This window comes from Elephas maximus, chromosome 12 (assembly GCF_024166365.1).
Source record: "Elephas maximus indicus isolate mEleMax1 chromosome 12, mEleMax1 primary haplotype, whole genome shotgun sequence".
NCBI lineage: Eukaryota > Metazoa > Chordata > Mammalia > Proboscidea > Elephantidae > Elephas > Elephas maximus.
Window position 1 is genome coordinate 37,372,334 of NC_064830.1, and position 23,580 is coordinate 37,395,913.

Genomic DNA, 23,580 nt, shown 5'->3' on the forward strand with positions numbered 1-23,580 from the left:
CTGCTCCAGTGCTAGGTGCCTGTAGCTTTCACCAGCTTCTGGCAGCCATCATGCGTTTTCTCCTCCAGCTCTTTACCCAGGCAGCAGTGGCATTGCCAGAGCCCCAGATAGTAGAGGTTTATGCTCCAGACCAGCTCACTGCTCTCCCCACACCTCCCTCCAGCCCCACATGCACACAGCAGGGAACCTGCAAGGCTGGCCTTCTAAGTCAGCCAGCCAGCCAGCCGGCCAACCTTTGTCCTGCACAGCAGCCTGGACTTGCCCTGGCCCAAGCCATACACAACAGCACTCAAGGTTCTTTCAGAGGAAGGTCTCTCCAACTCCCGATTCCAGCAGCACCCAAACGGATACCCCAACTCTCCCAGTGTGGCCAACTCCCTCTGTGCCTACCTACAGTCTCAACTTGTCTGAACTCTTCAAATCTTTCTCATGTTAGTGCAAATCCTCCTTTCTGAATGAGGTCTTCACTGAGCACCCCCAGCTTAAGGAAATCTCCCCTTCCTCTAAAATCTGTGTTTATCCTGGCTATGATAAGGTAGCCAGTTAAGCTTTACTGGGAGATCAATACACTTGTTATCCATGTCATGGTACACTCTCTCTGACCTAAGTATTTTCTGTTAGCCCCACAGCCATCACTGCAAGCACTACCTGCCCCTCCCCAGAGTGAACACCTTAAGGTAAATGCAATGCTGGTTAGGACGTGGTGACAGGGGGAAGTTCACAAATTGATGGTAACAATGAAAACAGCCTTTAGAAAGCAATCTAGCAGCATGGATCAATACCCATAAAGGGCATAACTTTGATTCAGTAATTTTGAGAAATCAATTCTTAAAAAAAATCCAAAATATTTAAAGACTAGCTGCTTGGGATGCTATTTATAACAGGGAAAAGCTGAGGGGCCTAAATGTCCATTAATAGAAGAATAGTTAAGTACATTATGATAAAACATTATACAGCCACTAAAAATGATATATACGACTCAACATTAGGGGAATGATTAAATAAATTGTAGTTCGATCTTATGATCAAATACTATATTCCATCAAAACTGTTCTGCTAAATTGATCATAACTCATCCATCTGCTTTCTAAAGCTTCTAAAATTTCACTTCTCTTGTCTGCTGTTATGTTGCCTCTTCCATTCTCTTTGTTTACACCTTTGCTACTTTTATTGTTATTTTAGCGGTAAGTTTAGGGATGAAAAAGAAATAAACGTCTATGTTCCAACCTCCATGTTTAACTGAGAGTCCACAATTAATTTTCTTTAATAATAAAAAGACTTATGGAAAATGAAAAATTCTTAAATAGCATGGAACCCCTCTCCACTCAAAATCTATTGATTAAATAAAAGTATCATCTAAACTTTTGTTATGGAGTAGTTTTTAGTTCACTAGTAAATGTCATTGTAGCCCAGTCTCTAAAACTATCACAAAACACAGTCCATATTTATAAAGGTCTTATGGGTTTTTTATGGGTATGACATTTATAATGTGTTAGAAACAATATTACACTTAGCTGTTTCACACAATATTAGATCAGAGCACTGACAGAGAAGACACTGGCTAACCTTAACACTTTCATCAGAAGAGAACCCAAAGTTATTAAGTGCATTCAACTCATAAACATGAAAACTTCAAGTAAATGCTGCCTAGGGAGTTTGATTAGTCACAAAATTACTGAGAATTCAAGCAGACATGAAACTTAAGCTCAGTCTATAAAAGTTGGAAAACAAACAAACAAAAGCCACACTTTAGCTCTAAAACGCCTCAAAGAAAGCTGAGAAACAGGTTAACACGTGTATTTATAAAGTATTTTTTCATTTTACTTCACTCTTATGTTACTTAATCTCACATACCACATGAAAAAAGCAGGAGAAAACCTGAACAGTGTTCAAATTCTTCCTTACCCAAGACTCCAAGGTCCTTTAATTCTGCAAAAAAGTGTCCGGTTAACAAACAACAATGAGTTGTAATTATATATTGTTAAAAAGTGATGGCCCAAACTTCAGCTGCAGCCTACAAATAATCTTTAACCGATGTCAGTTTTGATAAGCAGCAAGACTTCTGCTGGATACAAACCAAGTATGGATACAACTGGCACAATTCAGGCAGGCCTTAGTGCCCTAAAAGAGGTGCTCACTTACGTGTACCAATGAGTTCTTAATTTTATTTAGTAAGAGAATCTTTTTCAGTTAAATCTTATGCAAACCAAGAAAATATATAGTCTCAAAATATATACATTAAAACTTGACAGAACTAAATGGGGAAATAGATAAACCTACAGTCATAGTGGGAGATTTTAACACACCACTCTTAGTATCTGATAGAATCCAACCAATCAAACCAACTCGTTGCCATCCAGTCGATTCTGATTGGTAGCGACCGAATAGGACAGAACAGAACTGCCCCACAGGGTTTCCAAGGAGAGTCTGGTGTATTTAAAGTGCTGAAATTTTGGTTAGCAGCGAGCTCTTAACCACTGGACCACCAGGGCTCCTCTGATAGAATAAGCAAACAAAATCAATAAGTACATAGAAAATTTGAATAATTAATAAACTTGAACTGATTGACACATAAAACTCTATATCAAATAACTGCAAAAACAACACAACAACACATTCTTTTCAAGTGCACATGAAACATTTACCAAACTGACCTTATTTTGTTGCTGTTAGGTGCCACTGAGTCGATTGCTGACTCACAGTGACCCCATGGGACAAAGCAGAAGTGCTCAATAGGGTTTTCTAGGCTGTAATCTACATGAGCAGATTGCCGGATCTTTTTCCCAACGAGCTGCTGGATGGGTTTGAATCATCAACTTTCAGCTGGCAGCCAAGCCTGTTGTGTGCCACCAGGGCTTCTTAACTCTACTAGGTCATAAAGCAAATCTCAACAAATTTCAAAAGACTGAAATAATATAGAGTATGTTCTCTAACTACAACGGAATTAAGCTAAAGATGAATAACACAATGACAAGAAAATCCTCGTATTTTAGGAAACTAAGCAATACACTTCTAGATAACTGATGAGTCAAAGAAGAAATCAAATGTACTTCAGAATTGAATGATAATGAAATAAATGAAAATGAAAATATGGCATATCAAAATATATGGAATGCAGATAAAGGCACACATACAAGAAAATTTAAAGTCTTCACATGCATATATGGGGGGGGGACTCCATTGCCATCAAGTCGATTCTGACTCATAGCAACCCTACAGGACAGAGTAGAATTGCTCCATAGGGTTTCCAAGGCTGTAAATCTTTACGGAAGCAGACTGTCATCTTCCTACCACAGAGCAGCTGGTGGGTTCGAACTGCCAACCTTTTGGTAAATAGCCAAGTGCTTAACCACGGCACCACCGGACTGGAAATTGAGGATCTAAGCATCTATTTTAAAGAGCTACAGAAAAATTAATGAATCTAACTAAAGTAAATCAAAGAAGAAAATAATAAAGAGTAGAAATTAATTTTTTTTTTTTTTAGAAATTAATGGGACAGGAAAAAAATGTATATTAGAGCAGATTAACAAAACCAGAAGTTTATTCTTTGAAAAGACCTATAAACAAACAACACCTAATAAGACTCATCAAGAAAAGCAAAGGCACAAAAACACAATACCTGATCAGTCAAACCATGTTGTTGCTGTTAGGTCCCACTGAGTCGGCTCCGACTCATAGCAGCCCTATGTACCACAGAACGAACACTGCCTGGTCCTGCACCATCCTTACAAGCGTTGTTATGCTTGAGCCCATTGTTGCTGCCACTGTGTCAATCCATCTCGTTGAGGGTTTTCCTCTTTTCCGCTGACCCTGTACTTTACCAGGCATGATTTCCTTCTCCAGGACTGATCCCTACTGACAACATGTCCAAAGAATGTGAGACACAGTCTCGCCATCCTTGCTTCTAAGGAGCATTCTGGCTGTACTTCTTCCAAGACAGATTTGTTCATTCTTTTGGTGGTCCACGGCACGTTCAATGTTCTTCACCAACACCACAATTCAAAGGCGTCAGTTCTTCGGTCTTCCCTTATTCACTGGCCAGCTTTCACATGCATATGATTTGAATGAAAGTACCATGGCTTGGGTCAGGCGCACCTTAGTTTTCAAGGTGATATCTTCAGTTTTCAACACTTTAAAGAGGTCCTTTGCAGCAGATTTGCCCAATGCAATGTTTTTTTTTTTTTAGTTTTTATTGTGCTTTAAGTGAAAGTTTGCAAATGAAGTCGGACTCTCATACAAAAATTTATAAATACCTTGCTTTATACTCCTAATTACTCTCCCCCTAATGAGACAGCACATTCCTTACCTCCACTCTCTCTTTTCATGTCCATTTGGCCAGCTTCTGACCCCCTCTACCCTCTCATCTCCCCTCCAGACAGGAGATGCCAACATAGTCTCATGTGTCTTGTTCTAAGAAGCTCATTCTTCACCAGCATCATTGTCTATCCCATAGTCCATTCCAATCCCTGTCTGAAGAGTTGGCTTTGGGAATGGTTCCTGTCTTAGGCTAACAGAGGGTCTGGCGACCATGACCTCTGGGTCATTCTAGTCTCAGTCAGACCATTAAGTCTGGTCTTGCAAAAAAGTGAAACAAGACCCATACCTCACTCCATGCACAAAAACTAACTCAAAATGGATCAAAGACCTAAATATAAAATCTAAAATGATAAAGATCATGGAAGAAAAAATAGGGACAACGTTAGGAGCCCTAATACATGGCATAAACAGTATAGAAAACATTATAAAGAATGTAGAAGAAAAACTAGATAACTGGGAGCTCCTAAAAATCAAACACTTATGCTCATCCAAAGACTTCACCAAAAGAGTAAAAAGACTACCTAAAGACTGGGAAAAAGTTTTTAGCTATGACATTTCTGATCAGCGCCTGATCTCTAAAATCTACATGATACTGCAAAAACTCAACTGCAAAAAGACAAATAACCCAATTAAAAAATGGGCAAATGAATAGACACTTCACTAAAGAAGACATTCAGGTAGCTAACAGATATATGAGGAAATGTTCACAATCATTAGCCATTAGACAAATGCAGACCAAAACTACAATGAGATTTCACCTCACTCCAGCAAGGCTGGCATTAATCCAAAAAACACAAAATAATAAATGTTGGAGAGACTGGAACACTTCTACACTGCTGGTGGGAATGTCAAATGGTACAACCACTTTGGAAATCGATTTGGCACTTCCTTAAAAAGTTAGAAATAGAACTACCATACGATCCAGCAATCCCACTCCTTGGAATATATCCTATAGAAATAAGAGCCTTTACGTGAACAGATATATGCACACCCATGTTCACTGCAGCACTGTTTACAATAGCAAAAAGCTGGAAGCAACCAAGGTGCCCATCAACGGATGAATTGGTAAATAAACTAGGGTATATTCACACAATGGAATACTACACATTGATAAAGAACAGTGAGGAATCCGTGAAACATTTCATAACATGGAGGAACCTGGAAGGCATTATGCTGAGCAATGTTAGTCAGTTGCAAAAGGACAAATACTGTATAAGACCACTATTATAAGAACTTGAGAAATAGTTTAAACTGAGAAGAAAGCATTCTTTTGTGGTTATGAGAGCGGGGAGGGAGGGAGGGAGGGTAGAGGAGGGGCATTCACTAATTAGATAGTAGATAAGAACTACTTTAGGTGAAGGGAAAGACAGCACACAATATAGGGGAAGTCAGCACAACTGGACTAAACCAAAAGCAAAGAAGTTTCCTGAATAAACTGAATGCTTCGAAGGCCAGCATAGCAGGGGCAGGGGTCTGGGGACCATGGTTTCAGGGGACATCTAAGTCAATTAGCATAATAAAATCTATTAACAAAACATTCTGCATCTCACTTTGAAGAGTGGCATCTGGGGCCTTAAACGCTAGCAAGCAGCCATCTAAGATGCATCAATTGGTCTCAACCCACCTGGATCAAAGGAGAATGAAGAACACCAAGGACACAGGTGATTACGAGCCCAAGAGACAGAAAGGGCCATATGAACCAGTGACTACATCATCCTGAGACCAGAAGAACTAGATGGTGCCCAGCTATAACCGATGACTGCCCTGACAGGGAACACAACAGAGAACCCCTGAGGGAGCAGGAGAGCAGTGGGATGCAGACCCCAAATTCTCATAAGACCAGGCTTAATGGTCTGACTGAGACTGGAAAGACCCCAGTGGTCATGGCCCCCAGACCTTCTATTGGCCCAGGATAGGAACCATTTCCGAACCCAACTCTTCAGACATGGATTGGACCGGAAAAATGGGTTGGAGAGGGATGCTGGTGAGGAGTGAGCTTCTTGGATCAGGTGGACACTTGAGTCTATGTTGGCATCTCCTGCCTGGAGGGGAGATGAGAGGGTGGAGGGGGTTAGAAGCTGGCGAAATGGACACGAAAAGAGAGAGTGGAGGGAGGGAGCGGCCTGTCTCATTAGGGGGAGAGTAATTGGGAGTGTGTAGCAAGGTGTATACGGGTTTTTGTGTGAGAGACTGACTTGATTTGTAAACTTTTACTTAAAGCACAATAAAAATTATTAAAAAAAAAAAAAAGTCTGGTCTTTTTATAAGAATTTGGGATCTGCATCCCACTGTTCTCCTGCTCCCTCAGGGGTTCTCTGTTGTGTTCCCTGTCAAGACAGTCATCAGTGGTAGCTGGGCACCATTTAATTCTTCTGGTCTCAGGCTCATGTAGTCTCTGCTTTATGTGGTCCTTTCTGCCTCTTGGGCTCATAATTCCCTTGTGTCTTTGGTGTTCTTCATTCTCCTTTGCTCCAGGCGGCAATGCATCTTTTGATTTCTTGACTTCCACGGGTGTTGATTGTGGATCCAAGTAAAATGAAATCCTTGACAACTTCAACCTTTTTTCTGTTTATCATGATGTGGCTCATTGGTCCAGTTGTGAGGATTTTTGTTTTCTTTATATTGAGGTGTAACACATACTGAAGGCTATGGTCTTTGATTTCCATCCATAAGTGCTTTATAGTCAAACCATAGACCCCCCTCCCCAAAATAAACCTGTTGCCATCGAGTCAATTCTGACTCACAGCTTACCCTATAGGGCAGAGTAGAACTGCCCCATGGAGTTTCCAAGGAGCACTTCGTGGATTTGAACTGCTGGCCTTTTGGTTTGCAGCCGCAGCACTTAACTACTACGCCACTAGGGTTTTCAGGCCCATAAAATAAAAAGTAACACCCAAAGTGAATGTGTGCACCTTAGAATAATCAATTATAAGAGGTCTAGAGGGTGGCATTTGCCCAAAAGCAAAAAGGAAAAGACAAGGAGGGATAAAACACAACCTACAGAACGGGAGAAAGTTTTTCAGAATCATAGATCTGTTAAGAAATTAATATCCAAAATACACAAAAAAAAGTCTACAACTTAACAACAAAAAGGCAACCTAATTTAAAAACTGAGCAAGACTTGAACAGCCGTTTCATCAGTTATTGTTGTTACTCGCCATCCAGTTGAGTCTGACTCATGGCAACGCCATGTGTGCAGAGTAGCACTGCTGTGTAGGGTTTTCAAGGCTGTGACCTTTTGGAAGCAGTTTGCCAGGCCTATCCCCCGACCCGCCTCTGGGTGGGTTCAAAGGGCTAGTAGTCAAGCAGTTAACTGGGAGGGAGATGCAAATGCAAACCACAATGAGATACTACCTCACTCCTATCACAATGGCTATTAAAAAAAAAAAAAAAAGAAAATGAAAACAACAGGTGTTGGTGAGGTCATGGAAAAACTGGAACTCTCATCCATTGCCAGTGGGAATGTGAAATGGTACAGACACCATGGAAAATATTTTGGTGGTTTCCCAAAAAGATGAACATAGCAACATTCAACTACCATGTGACCCAGCAATCCTACCCCTTGGTATACCCAAAAGAATTGAAACCTGTAAACCAATGTTCATTGTGGCACTATTCACAATAGCCAAAATATGGAAAGCTAAGTATCCATCAACAAGTGACTGGATAAACAAAATGTGGTATATCCATACAATGGACTATTAGCCTAAGGAGAAATGAAGTCCTGATGTATGCCACAACATGGATGAACCTTGAAAACACACTGAGTGAAATACATCAGCCACAAAAGGACAAATAGTGTATGATCTCACTTATATGAAATAGTCAAATACAAACCAAAGGTTACTAGCGGTTTTTGGGGGTGGGAAGGGGAGGCAATGTGGGCATTACTGCTTAGGGACACTGAGTCTATGTTAATGGCCGTGGAATAATTCCAAAAAGGATAGTGAAAACGGTTATACAACAAGAAGAATGTAATCAACGTCACTGAATAATACATGTAGAATTGTTGAATTGTCAAAAGAATCTGTTAAGTATATTTTTATCACAATAAAAAAAGATTATTAAGAATTTTATGCAATATATTTGACATGGGTAATTTAAAAAAAGATGCAAAAAACAGAAAAATCTTAATAGTTCTATATCTATTATATATATTAAATCCATAATTCCTGGCTTAGATGACAGACCCAACAGTTATGAAAGAAATAATACCAATCTTACATAAAGTTGTCCAGAGAACAGAAAAAGAGAGACCACGTCCCAACTCATCTTATGAGACCAGCAAGACCTTGCTATCAACACCTGAGAAGAACATTACAAGAAAGGAAGATTACAGGCCAATCTCCTTCAGGAACATAGATGCAGCAACTATACTCGAAATATCTGCAGACCTAATCCAGTGATATATAAAGGATAATACATTACAGCCAAATTGTATAAAAACCAGAAATGCAAAGTTATTAAAACATTCAAAATTTAATCATTTTCATTTACCACATTAACAAAATTAAAGACAAAAATCATATAATCATTTCAACAGATTCAGAAAACATATTATAAAATCCATTATGCATTAATAAAAAAAAAACCCTCTTAGAAGAGACAGAAGGGATCTTCTTTTTATGAAAATAAGTAATTTATTAAGAGGAAGAAAAGACAGGCCATGAACTGGGAGAAAATATTTGCAAAACACGTATCTGGTAAAGGATTTGTATCCAAAATACACAAAGGAACTCTTTTTTTTTTAAACAATATTTTATTGTGTTTTCAGTGAAAATTTATGCAGTCGTTTAATTTCCCATTCAACAGTTTCTACACAAATTGTTCTGTGACATTGGTTACATTCTTCACGGTGTGTGACCATTCTCATTATTTCCATTCTGGCTCCATTTCAAAGGAACTCTTAACACTCAACAATAAGAAAACAAACAACCCAATTACAAAATGCTCAGAGATCTGGACACCTCACCAAAAAACATACACTGTTTGCAAATAAGCATATGAAAAGATGTACATCATCTGTCATCAGGGAATTGCAAATTAAAACTACAATGATACACAAATATATGGAAACTGAATAACACACTACTTAAGCAACCAGTGGAGCCCTGGTGGCACTGCAGGTAAGTGATATGGCTGTTAATCAAAAGGTCAGTAGTTCAAATCCACCAGCCGCTCCCTGGAAACTACCCTGTCCTCTAGGGTCGCTATGGGTCGGAATTGACTTGATGACAACAGGTTTTTTTTTTTTTTTCTTAAGCAGCCAATGGATCAAAGAAGAAATCAACAGAGAAATAAAAAAATACTTAGGGTTGAACAAGAATGAAAGTACAACATACCAAAACTTATGGGATTCAGCAAAGGCAGCACTCAGATGGAAATTTATAGCAATAAACACCTACATTAAAAAAGATGAAAAGATCCCAAATCAACAGCTTAACTCTACAACTTGACAAACTAGAAAAGGAAAAGCAAACTATACCCAAGGCTACCAGAAGAAAGAGAATAATAAAGTCCGTAGCAGAAGTAAATGAAATAGAGAACAGCAAAAAAAAAAAAAAAAAAAAATCAACAAAACCAGAGTTGGTTTTTTTGAAAAGATCAATAAAATCTACACAACTTTGGCTAGAATGACAAACAAAAAGAGCAAATATGCAAATATCTAAAATTAGAAATGAAAATGGTGACATTACGACCCACCTTACAGAAACAAAAAGGATTGTAAGGGAATACTATGAACACTGTTGTATGCCAAATAATTAGATAACCTAGAGAAAATGAACAAACTCCTTGAAACACATAAACTTCCTACATTTACGCAAGAAGAAACAGTGGAACTCAACAGACCCGTGATAAGTGATGAAATTGAATCAGTAATCAAAAAACTCCCAACAAAGAAAAGTCCTCAACCAGATGGCTTCACTGGGGAATTTACCAAACATTTGGAGAAGTGACTCTAATCTTGCTTAAACTTTTCCAAGAAATATAAAAGGAGGGAATGCATCCTAATTCATTTTATGAGGCAAGCATTACCCTGATACCAAAGCCAGACAGGACACCACAAGAAAACAAAACTACAGACCAATATCCCTACTGAATATAGATGCAAAAATACCCAACAAAATACTAACAAACCAAATCAAAAAACACATTAAAAGGATTATATACCATGATCAAGTGAGATTTATCCCAGGAATGCAAGAGCAGTTCCACATTAGAAAATGAAACAGTGTAATTCACCACATTAACAGAACAAAGGAAAAGAACCACAGGATCATCTCAATCAATGCAGAAACTCACTGGGCAAAATTCAATACCCTTTTATAATAAAAACAAGATAAAAATAGGAAAATTCCTCAATATAATAAAGGACATTTATGAAAAACCCACAGCTAACATCACACAGTGATGGACTGACACAATGGCTGCAACAATGGGCTCAAACACAACAATGATTGTGAGGATGGCACAGGACAGGGCAGTGTTCGTTCCACTGTGTGTTGGGTCACTGTGAGTCGGAACCGACTGGGCAGCACCTAACAACAACATCACACTCAAGAGATTGGGACTGAGAGCTTCTTCACTAGGATCGGGAACAGGAAAGGGATCACCACTCTCCTCACCACTGCTAGAGCAATCAAGCTAGGAAAAAAAGGGGGGGGGGACCCAAACTGGGCAGCAGGAAGTAAAACTTCTTTTTCACGGATTACACGATCCTATACACAGAAACCCCCAAAGAATCCACAAGAAAGCTATCAGAACTAATAAATGAATTCTGCAAAGTGGCAGGGTACAAGGACAACACACAAAAATCAGCTGAGTTTCTATACATCAGCAATGAGCAAGTAGGAAAGAAAATTAAGGAAACACTGGCATTTACAGCAGCACCTAAAAGAATAAAGCACCTAGGAACGGATTTCACCAGGAAGGTGAAAGGCTTGTACACAGAACACTATAAAACATATTGCTAAAAGAAATTAAATACCTAAATAAATGGAAGGGCATTCTGTATCTGTGGACTGGGAGCCTTCATATAGTCAAGATGTCAATACTACTCAAAGCAATTTATAAATTTAATGCAACCCCATCAACATTCCAACAGCCTTCTTTACAGAAATGGAAGAGCCAATTCTCAAGTTTATATAAGAGAGCAATAAACCCCAAATGGCTAAAGCAATCTTGAAGAAGACTAAAGTAGGACTTACTTCCAGATTTCAAAACATACTGTAAAGCCAGAGTAATTTTTTTTTGGTATTGGTATCCTAAAAGACACACAGACCAATGGAATAGAATTCAGAGTACAGAAAAAAATCCATACATCTATGGGCAACTGATTTTTCACAAAGGGGCTAAGTCAGTTCAATGGGGAAGAAAGAGTCTCTTCAATAAACGGTGCTAGGAAAATTGGATTTCAACATGCAGAAGAATGAATCAATGCCTAACACCATACACAAAAAACACAACTCGAAATGGATCAAAGACCTAAACGTGAAGCCTAAAACCATAAAATTCTTAGAAGAAAACATAGGGGTGTGGCTGGGGAGCCTAGTTTTTAATGATGGATTATCAGATATGATATGTATGAGCAGCAAAAGCCAAAATAGATCAATGGGCTCTCATAAACATTAAATATTTTTGTTTATCAAAGGATTTTATCAGCAAAGTGAAAAGACAACCTACAGAATGGGAGAAAATTTTCGGGAACCAGATATCCAACAGAAGTCTAATATCCAAAATATATTTAAAAAACAAAAACTTCTACAACTCAAGAAAAAGACAAACAACTCAATCAAAAAAATGGGCAAAGGACTCACATTTCACCAAAGAGGACACGCAAATGGCCAAGAAGCACATGAAAAGCTGTTCAACATTATTAGCCAAACCCACTATCACCGAGTCAATTCCAACACAGAGTGACCCTTTAGGACAGGGTAGAACTGCCTCATAGGGTTTCCAAGGAGCTTGGAAAGGAGCTTGGTGAATTCAAACTGCCAATCTTCTGGTTAGCAGCCATAGCATTTAACCAGTGGGCCACCAGGGCTCCCATTAACCATTACCCGTTACATTACCCATTGCCGTGGAGCTGATTCCAACTCATAGCGACCCTATAGGACAGATCAGAACTGCCCCATAGGGTTTCCAAGGAGCACCTGGTGGATTCGAACTACGGACCTTTTGGTTAACAGCTGAACTCTTAACCACTATGCCACCAGGGTTTCCAAAGGAAGATGCAAATCAAAGCACAATGAGATACCACCTCTTCACCCTTAGAATAGCAATGATCAAAAAAATGGAAAATAGGTGCTGGCAAGGTTGTGGAGAAACTGGATCCCTCATCCACTGCTGGTAGGAATGCAAACTGGTCTAACCACTGTGGAAAACAGTCTGGCAGTTCCACAAAAAGTTGAATACAGAAATACCATATGACCCAGAAATCCCAATCCTACGTATGTTCTCAGAAAAAGTGAAAGTGGAAACGCAAACAAAAACTTGTATACCAATATTCACGGCAGCATTTTTCACAACAGCCACAATGTGGAAACAACTGAAATGTCCATCAACAGATAAACGGGTAAATAAAATGTGGTACATACATGTAATGGAATATTAGTCATAAGGAGAAATAAAGTTCCGAAGCACGCCACAACGTGGAAGAACCCTGAAAACATTATGCTGTGTGAAATAAGTCAGCTGCAAAAAAGATAAATACTGTATAATCTCACTTATACGAGATAAGCAAATATACAGAGACCAAAGGTAATTAGTAGTTATCAGGATGGGAGGGAGGGGCAAAGGGAGAGTTTTTGCTGAGGGAACACTGAGTTGATGTTAATGGTGGAGGAATAATTAGGAAAAGGATAGTGATAATGCTTGCACAACATGAAGAATGGAATCAATGTTACTGAATTATACATGTAGAAATTGTAGAACTGGCAAATGTTTTGTTGTGTATATTTTCATCACAATTAAGAGAAAATAACAACAACAACAGGTTACCACCACACACCTATTAGAATGGCTAAAATCCAAAGCACTGACATCAAATTCTGGAGAAGATGTGGAGCAACAGGAACTCTCATTCACTGCCAGTGGCAATGCAAAATGGTGCTGCCATTTTGGAAAACAGTGTGCCAGTTTCTTACAAAGCTAAATACAGCTTAACAAACAATCTAGCAATTGTGCTTCTAGATATTCACCCAGCTGAGCTGAAAACATATGCCCATTAAAAAACCTAAAAAAAAAAAAAACTGCACACATAAATTGGCCTCAACCTACCTGGAGCAAAGGAGAAAGAAGAACACCAAAGACACAAGGTAAATATGAACCCAAGAGGCAGAAAGGGCCGCATAAACCAGAGACTCCATCAGCCTGAGACCTGAAGAACTAGATGGCACCCGGCTACCACCAAGTAGCGAGACGAGAGGAGGAGGGGTACAACAGCTGGTTGAATGGACACGAGGAATACAGGGTGGAGGGGAGGAATGTACTGTCTCATTAAGGGGAGAGCAGCTGGGAGTGCACAGGGGGTGTGTACTGCTTTTTGTATGAGAGACTGACTTCATTTGTAAACTTTCACCTAAAGACAATAAATAAATAAACCTGCACACAAATGTTTATAGCAGCTTTGTTCATAATTGCCAAAAATGGCAAGCAACCAATATGTCCTTTAATAGATGACTGAATAAATAAACCGTGGTACATCTACACAATGGAGAATTACTCTGCAATAAAAGGAAATGAGCTGTCAAGCTGCAAAAAGACACCGAAGAACCTTAAATGCATACCCTATAGGGTCGCTATGAGTCAGAATTGACTCGACGGCACTGGGTTTTTTACAGATAAAGAAGCCAGTCTGAAAAAGCTACATACTATATATATATATATATATATATTCCAACTATATGACACTCTAAAAAAAGGCAAAACTACAGACAGTAAGAAGATTGGCAGCTGCCAGGGGTTAAGCACCAATAGAAGAGCAGGGATGAATAGATGGAGCAGGGGCATTTTTAGAGCAGTGAAACTATTCTGTGTGATACTGTAACGATCGACACATGACATAATGTTTTCCTCAACACCTACAAGGCAGTACAACACAAAGTGAACTCAAATGTAAACTATGGACTTTAGTTAATACTAATGTATCAATATTGGTTCATTAATTGTAACAAACATGACAGACAAATACCAGATGTCAATGACACGAGAAACAGTGTGCTGGGGGAACTTCCCACACAATTTTTCTGTAAACCTAAAACTGCTCTAAAAAAATATGGGGATGATCAGACAAATCTCACAGGGTCATGTGGGCGGGGGGGGGGTTGTTAGCATGGCGGACCTCCCTCCCACGCCCTTCCATTTCTCCATTCGGCTTCCTTCCGATTAGTTACCTATTGCTGCTGTGATGGTGAGGGGTGTGCGGGGTGGGGGTGGGGGGCATGTTATCCACAAAACACCTACAGCAAATGCCATACTTCAGAGTAAAATACTGAAAGCTGCTCTGAGTTTGGATCATGTTAAGAGGTATGCTGGTAACACTTCTACTACCGTACATCGTACTTAAGGTTCTAGTCAATGCTTACGACACACAAAAAAGAAGTAAATGCATGTGGATTGGAAAGGAAGAAAGAAAATGGCCATATTTCACGAACAACATGATTGTATATATAGAAAATCCAAAAGGATATACATATAAATTTTTAATTAATAAGTGAATGCAACATGGTCATTAAACACAAGGTCAATATATAAAAAATAATTATAAACAAACAAACAAACAAAACCTGTTTTGCCAAGTCAATTCCAACTCATACCAATCCTATAGGACTGGGTAGAACTGCCCTATAGGGTCTCCAAGGAGTGCCTGGTGGATTTGAACTGCCGACTTTTTGGTTAGCAGCCGAGCTCTTAACCACTGTGCCCCAGGGCTCCAAATTATATACCAGCAACAAGCAATTAGAAAATGAAACTTTAAAGATACCATTTATAATAGCATCAAAAAATAAATAAAATTCTTGGGAATATACAAGCTTTAGAATTTGTTCGGTATTAGTTAAAGAAAGTAAATAATGAGGGGATTAGCCATATTCATGAATGGTAAGACCTACTGGTGTAAAGATATTAGTTCTTAAATTCAGTGAAATTTAATCAAATCTCAACAGATTTTTTCTTTCCCCTTTTTAACAGAAATCAGAAAGCTAATTCTAAAATATATAGGGAAATGCAATGTGTTAAGAATAGCCAAGACAATTTTGAAGAACAACCACAAAGTTGGAGAAACTTTATTGAATATCAAAAGTTAACAAAAAGATAGGATTATCAGGGCACAGAGAAAGACAAAACAGTGAAAAAGAACAGGGAACCCATAAACAAATCTACACATACAAGGGTGCAATTTATGACAAAAGTGATCTTTCAGGGAAGTAAGGAAAAGATGGTCTTTCAAATAAATGGTGTTGGGTCAACTAGATATGCATATGGAAAATAAATAAATCTTGATTCTCACCTCACAGCATACATAAAATATAATACCAGGTATATTGTAGATCTAAACATGAAAGGTAAACAATAACACTTCCAAAAGACAACATATCTTTATGAGCATAGGTTGGCCAAAGATTACTTAAACAAGTTATAAGAAGCATTAATCATAAAGGAAAAGATTAATAAATCAGACTCATTAAAATTAGTAACTTCTATTCTCAAAAGGAACCATAGGGAAAGAAGATTCATGCATAAGAATCCACATAAATTCACTCCCCAAAATGTGAAGATTAATCAAATCCTCACTTTCCTCCTTCTCAATCGTCTCTGACACCAGGCTCTCAAGTAGCCCTCTGCCCCCAGCCATCCGGAGGTAGGTCAGAGCTCAGGAGTTACAAGGACACTGTCCTTCAGACTGCCAAGTAAGCAGATGCTGGAATTCTGGGTTCAGTTATATAGTAAGCGATAAGGAGAGAAGACAGTGGAAGCCACAAAATTAAAGCCCCAGAGAGGACAAAGCTAGAAACGTGGTTTGTCCAGCTATAAAGAGCTCTCCTACCTTGGCTTCTATGACATCTCCCAGTCCTACGTGAGGCCTCTATCATCCTTTACTCCCTGTTTCCAAAGCTTCTTCTCTGGGTTCTCTTCATCACGTGCTGTTCCTTGGAAATTATATCCACTCTGAACGATGGAGAAGGACACTTACATCTATTTTTCTGTTCCCCAACTATTTCTCAAGTTTCTATCCCATTGTTCCAGCTACTGAGCATTTTCATCTGGGTGCCTCATTAATGTGATGCACTTTATAGGTCAAAAATAAAAATCAACCCTACAAATGCTACATCCTGACTTCCTTCTTGCCATATATAGCACTATTCTCCCAGTCACTCTTCCTCAAAAGCTTCTTTGACAACTCCTGCTGTATTGACGAGGGATATTCATTAAAAAAAAAAAAAACCAAACCCAGTGCCGTCGAGTCGATACCGACTCATAGCGACCCTATAGGACAGAGTAGAACTGCCCTGTAAAGTTTCCAAGGAGCGCCTGGCAGATTTGAACTGCCAACCTCTCGGTTAACAGCTGTAGCACTTAACCACTACGCCACCAAGATAGCATATATAGCACTATTCTCCCAGTCACTCTTTCTTCTGCTGTATTGAGAAGAGATAGTCACAGATTAAAAAAAAAAAAATGGAAAAAAAGCCAGCAAAAGAGAGAAAACAAACAATAGAAATAGGCATAAATTAAGAAATGTAAAGTCATGTAAGCCAGAGGGGAGCTTTTCAAGAAAATTCTCCCTCTCTCTCCAATTGCTGTAGAGTTGATTCCAATTCATGGTGAACCCCTGTGTGTCAGAGTAGAACTGTGCTCCATAGGGTTTTCAGAGGCTGATTTTTCAGAAGCAGATCACCAGGCCTTTCTTCCGAGGTTGCTCTGAGTAGACTCAAACCTCCAACCTTTTGGTTAGCGGTTGGTAATGAAATAAAAATTACATAAATATCAAAGAGCATGAGAACAGAGGCAACAGTAATAACTAACATTTTACAGATACTTTCTCTAAGCCAGGCATTGTGCTAAGTGCTTTACAGATACTACCTCACTGAATCCTGACAACAATCACTATCAAATGGGTACCATTACTTTCTCTCCTATTCTCACCCCACAAACATAAGTTGGGAGAAGACACATTGAAAGACATTAAGCAATTTGCCTAAGGTCACACAGTAAGTTGGAAAGAAGCAGAGCCAGAATTTAAACCCTGATATGGCTGACTCCAGGCTAATTTTCTTTATTTGAAAAAATGTAGACATGTACGTGCACACATAGACGTACAATATTGCTTAGACGGATAAGTCAAATATAATATATACTGGGATCTTTTTAAATGGTCAGTTTTTAAAAACCTCTTTTGCATGCCTCCCCTTGACCTCTCCTTACTTCCATCCACATCATTCCAAACTCATGTTATTAACACAGTATGAAGTCTTCACTATTTTTTTATGATCACATAAAATATAAAAATATATATAAGCATTTATATATATTTTCATATATAGTTGTCACTGTTTTATAAATACCAGCATATTATACAAACTTTTAAAAGATGTTTCCTTTTCATATTTAATAACACATGGCAATCCTGCTAAACCAAATAAAACCAAAACAAAAAAAAACCAAATCCGTTGCCATTGAGTTAGTTCTGACTAACTAATAGCGGCCCTCTAGGAGAGAGTAAAGTAAAACAGTAGAGAGAAAGCAGAACAGCCTCATAGGGTTTCCTAGGCGGTATTATTTGCAGGAGCAGATTGCCAGTTGTTCTCCCCCATGGGCCAAGCCAAATAGTATAACTGTAATTCATTGCTTTTAATAGTTACATAATGTGCATCTACTGTAATTTATACAACCATCTCCTTGTTGACAGGCATTATTAGTTCCCAATTTTTTGGAACAGTGCTGCAATAAAAAATCTGTTGTCATCAAGTCGATTTCGACTCATAGCAACCCTACAGGACAGAGCAGAACTGCCCCATAGGATTTCTGAGGCTGTGCTCTTTACGGGAGCAGACTGCCACAACTCTCCTGTGGAGTGGCCGGTGGGTTTGATCCATCAACCTTTCAGTTAGCAGCCCAACACTTAACCACTGTGCCACCAGGGCTTCTCAATAACGTCAACACCCCACTCTCAGCAATTAACAGAACTACCAGACAGAAAATTAGCAAGGATAAAGAAGAAAGGAACAACGTAACCAACCAACAGGATCTAACTGACATGTGTAGAACACTGTACCCAACAACAGCAGAATACACATTGTTTTCAAGAGCGAATGGAACACTCACCAAGATAGTACATATCCAGGGCAATAAAAAAATTTAAACAGATGTAAAATAATTAAAATCATATTAAATATGATTCTGACCACTATATAATAAAACTAGAAATCAGTAACAGAAACGCAGCAGGTAAATCTGCAAACACTTAGAAATTAAACAACATGCTTCTAAAGAATCCATGGGTCAAAAACGAAGTTTCAAAGGAAGTTTTAAAAATTCATAGAAATGAATGAAAATGAAATACAACATATCAAAATTTGTGGGATGCAACTAAAGCAACGCTGACAGGGAAATTCATAGTACTAAATGCTTATGTTAGCAATAAAAGGTCCCAAATCAATAATGTAACTTCCTATATCAGGGAGCTCGGAAAAAAAGAGCAAAATAAACCCAGAAAAGCAGAAGGGATAAAATAAGAAGGGGCAAAAATCAATGAAATTGCCAACAGAAAAACAGAGGAAAAAAATCAATGAAACAAACAGTTGGTTCTTTGGAAAAAAATCAATAAACTCAATAACCTCTAGCAGATGGAGAAAGATAAAACAAGAGAAGCCACAAATTATTAATATCAGGAATGAAACAGGGGTAATAACTACAGAGCCTGTAGACAGTGAAAGGATAATAAGGGAATACTATTAGCCTGCCATGAAAACCACCCAACGACAGTACGAAAAAACTGCAGACCGATTGTACTCTTGAGCATTTATCTCCCCAAAATAAAAACTTATTTATATGAAGATTCACAGCAGCTTTATTTGCAGTAGCCCCAAACTGGACACAATCCAAATTTTCTTCAAGGAGTGAATAGTTAAACTGTGGTAGAGCCATACCATGGAATGCTACTCAGCAATAAAAAGGAATAAACTATCGATACACACGACTTGCATGAATCTCAAAGGAATTATGCTGATTGAAAGAAAAATGGCAATCTTAAAAGGTTACATGCTATATGATTCCATTTATACAACATTCTTGAAATGACAAAACTACAGAGATGGAGAAAAGACTAGTGGTTGTCACGGGCTAGGGATTGGGCTGCAAGGAGGTGGCGGTTGCTATAAAGGAGCAGTGTAAGCGAGACTTGTGGTGACAGTACAGTTCTGTATCCCAATTACGGTGGTGGTTATACAAAGCTACAAATGTGATAAAATTATACGGGAACTGTGTACATACACACACACTGAAATGAGTGCTTATAAAACTGCTCAAATTTTGAACAGATATATAGACACCCAAGTTCACTGTAGCACTGTTTACAACAGCAAAAGAGGGAAGCAATCCAGGTGCCCATCAACAGATGGATGGATAAATAAATCATGGTATATTCACACAATGGAATACTATGCATCGATAAAGAACAATGATGAATCCATGAAACACTTCATAACATGGAGGAATCTGGAAGGCATTATGCTGAGTGAAATTAGTCAGCTGCAAAGGACAAATATTGTATGAGACCACTATTATAAAAACTCAAAAAACAGTTTAAACAGAGAATATTCTTTGATGGTTATGAGAGCGGTGAGGGAGGGAGGGAGGGAAAGGGGTTTTCACTAATTAGATAGTAGATAGAAACTATTTTAGGTGATGGAAAAGACAACACACAATACAGGAGAGGTCAGCACAACTGGGCTAAACCAAAAGCAAAGAAGTTTCCTGAATAAACTGAACACTTCAAAGGCCAGCATAGCAGGGCCGGGGGTTTGGGGACCATGGTTTCAGGGGATATCTAAGTCAATTGGCATAACATAATATCTAGTAAGAAAACAGTCTGCATCCCACTTTGGAGAGTGGCATCTGGGGTCTTAAATGCTAGCAAGCGACCCTCTAAGATGCATCAATTGGTTTCAACTCACCTGGAGCAAAGGAGAATACATAGCAAGGTGTATGTAAGTTTTTGTATGAGACCGACTTGGTTTGTAAACTTTCACTTAAAGCACAATAAAAATTAAAAAAAAAAAAACTGGTGAAATTTCAATAAACTTTGTGGATTACACCAATGTCAATTTCCTGGTTTTAATATTGTACTACAGTTAGGCAAGATACTATCACTGGGGGAGGCTAGATGAAGGGTACACAGGGATCTTCCCGAACAATTTTTTTGTAATTTGCTGTCAGTTTATAATTACTAGACTCATGAATCTACTTGAACTAAGAAGCACACTCTTCATGAGTATCATTTTATGTCTTATAGTCCAGTCTAATCTTTGTCTGAAGAGTTGGCCTTGGAAATAGTTTTACTTCTGGGTTAAGAGAGTCTGGTGGCCGTGTCTTCTGGGGTTCCTCTAGTCTCAGCAAGACCATTAAGTCTGGTCTTTTTACGTGAATTTGAGTTCTGCACCACACTTTTCTTCTGCTGCATCAGGGACTCTCTGTTGTGTTCCCTATCAGGGTGGTCAATGGTGGTAGCCAGGCACCACCTAGTTCTTTTGGTCTCAGGCTGATGCAGTTTCCAGTTTATGTGGCCCTTTTTGTCTCTCGGGCTAATGTTTTCCTTGTGTCTTTGGTGTTCTTCATTCTCCTTTGCTCCAGGTGGGTTGAGACCAATTGATGCATCTTAGACGGCCACTCACAAGCTTTTAAGACCCCGAACGCCACTCGCCAAAGTGGGATGCAGAACATTTTATTAATAAACTTTATTATGCCAATTGACCTACATGTCCCCTGAAACCATGGTTCCCAGGCCCCCACCCCTGCTACTTTGTCCCTTGAAGTGTTTGATTGCATTCAGGAAACTTCTTAGCTTTTGGTTCAGTCCAGTTGTGTTGACTTCCCCTGCACAAATACCTTTTTCTTTTCCAACAACATGAACACTGACTATCCATGTGGACCTCACCTGAGGGTATACAGAGGAGTCAAATTGACTACATCTGTGGAAAAAGATGATGGAGAAGCTTAACATCATCAGTCATAACAAGGCCAAGGCCAACTACTGAAGACCATCCGTAACTATATGCAAGCTCCAAGCTGAAGCTGAAGAAAATTAAAACAAGTCCACGAGAGCCAAAATACAACCTTGAGTATATCTCACTTGAATTTAGAGACCATCTCAAGGACAGATTCAATGCACTAAACACTAATGACCAAAGTCCAGACGAGTTGTGGGATGACATCAAGGATATCATGCATGAAGACAACAAAGGTCATTAAAAAGACAGAAAAAAAAAAAAAGACCAAAATGGATGGCAGAAGAGACTCTGAAATTTGCTTTGAACATAGAATAGTTAGAGTGAAAAGAAGAAATGATAAAGTAAAAGAGACAAAACATTTCAAAGGGCAGCTTGAGAAGGCAAAGTCAAATATCACAATGAAATGTGTAAAGATCTGGAGTTTGAAAGCCAAAAAGAAGAACGCACTCAGTATTTCTCAAACTGAAAGAACTGAAGAAAAAATTTCAACCTCGAGTTGCAATTTTGAAGGATTCTATGGACAAAGAAATGAATGACGCAGGAAGCATCAAAAGATGGAAAGAATAGTCATTGTACCAAAAAGAACTGGTTGACGTTCAACCATTTCAGGAGGTAGCATATGATAAGTCCAAGCTGCACTGAAGGCACTGGCAAAAAACCAGGGTCCAGGAATTGATGGAATACCTACTGAGATGTTTCAATAAATGGACACAACACTGGAAGTGCTCACTTGCTCACTCATTTATGCCAAGATTTTTGGAAGACAGCTAGCTACCTGGCCAACCGACTGGAAGACATCCGTATCTGTGGCCATTCCAAAGAAAGGTGATCCAACAGAATGCAGAAATTATCAAACAATATCATTAATATCACATGTAAGTAAAATTTTGCTGAAGATAATTCAAAAACAGTCGCAGCAGTACACTGACAGGGAATTGCCAGAAACTCAAGCCAGACCCAGAAGGGAATGTGGAACTAGGGATATCATTGCTGATGTCAGATGGATCTTGCCTAAAAGCAGCTAATACCAGAAAGATGTTTACCTCTGTTTTATTGACTATGCAAAGGCACTGCAATGTGTGGATCATATAAAACATTATGGATAACACTGGGAAGAATGGGAATTCCATAACATTTAATTGTGCTCAGGCGGAATCTGTACATAGATCAACAGGCAGTTGATCAAACTGAACAAGGGGTACTGCAAAGTTTATCAGGAAAGGTATGTGTCAGGGTTGTATCCCTTCACCACACTTTTTCAATCTGTATGCTGACCAAATAATCTGAGAAACTGGACTATATGAAGAACATGGCATCAGGATTGGAGGAAGATTCATTAACAACCTGCGATACGTAGATGACACAACCTTGCTTGTTGAAAGTGAAGAGGACTTGAAGCACTTACTGATGAAGATCAAAGCCTTCAGTGTGGATTACCTTAACATAAAGAAAATAAAAAGTCTTACGACTAGACCAATAAGCAACATCATAATAAACAGAGAAAAGACTGAAATTGTCAAGGATTTCATTTTACTGGGATCCACAATCAACACCCACTGACGTAGCAGTCAAGAAATCCAACGACATATTGCATTGGGAAAACCTGCTGGAAAAGACCTCTTTAAAGTGTTAAAAAGCAAAGATGTCACTTTGAGGACTAGGGTGTCCCTGACCCAAGCCATGGTATTTTCAATCATCTCATAATGCCATGTAAAAGCTGGACAATGAATAAGAAGACCAAAGAAGAACTGATGCCTTTAAATTATGGTGTTAGCTAAGAATATTGAGTATACCATGGATTGCCAGAAGAATGAACAAATCTCTCTTGGAAGAAATACAGCCAGAATGCTCCTTAGAAATGAGGATGGCGAGACTTCGTCTCATGTATTTTGGATGTGTTATCAGGTGGGACTGGTCGTTGGAGAAGGACACCATGCTTGGTAAAGCAGAGGGTCAGCAAAAAAGAGGAAGACCCTCAATGAGATGGACTGACACAGTGGCTGCAACAATGGGCTCAAACATAGCAACGATTGTG

The 23,580-nt window shown here is 38.9% G+C and overlaps 1 protein-coding gene across 8 annotated transcripts in view; it reads right to left on the reverse strand.

Moving 5' to 3' along the window:
• The window catches only part of LDAH (lipid droplet associated hydrolase), a 141,128-nt gene that overhangs the window by 115,730 nt on the left and 1,818 nt on the right, over positions 1-23,580 (reverse strand). For 2 of the 8 annotated variants that reach the window (XR_007519750.1, XM_049904825.1), the window contains exon 1: positions 16,364-16,951. The exons of 3 other annotated variants lie outside the window; for them this stretch is intronic. Coding sequence is in view for 2 of the 5 variants with exons in the window: in XM_049904825.1 (XP_049760782.1) it covers positions 16,364-16,409 (46 nt within the window). In the remaining 3 variants the exon portion in view is untranslated. 3 more of the 8 variants (XM_049904821.1, XM_049904823.1, XM_049904819.1) reach the window with 3 other exon arrangements.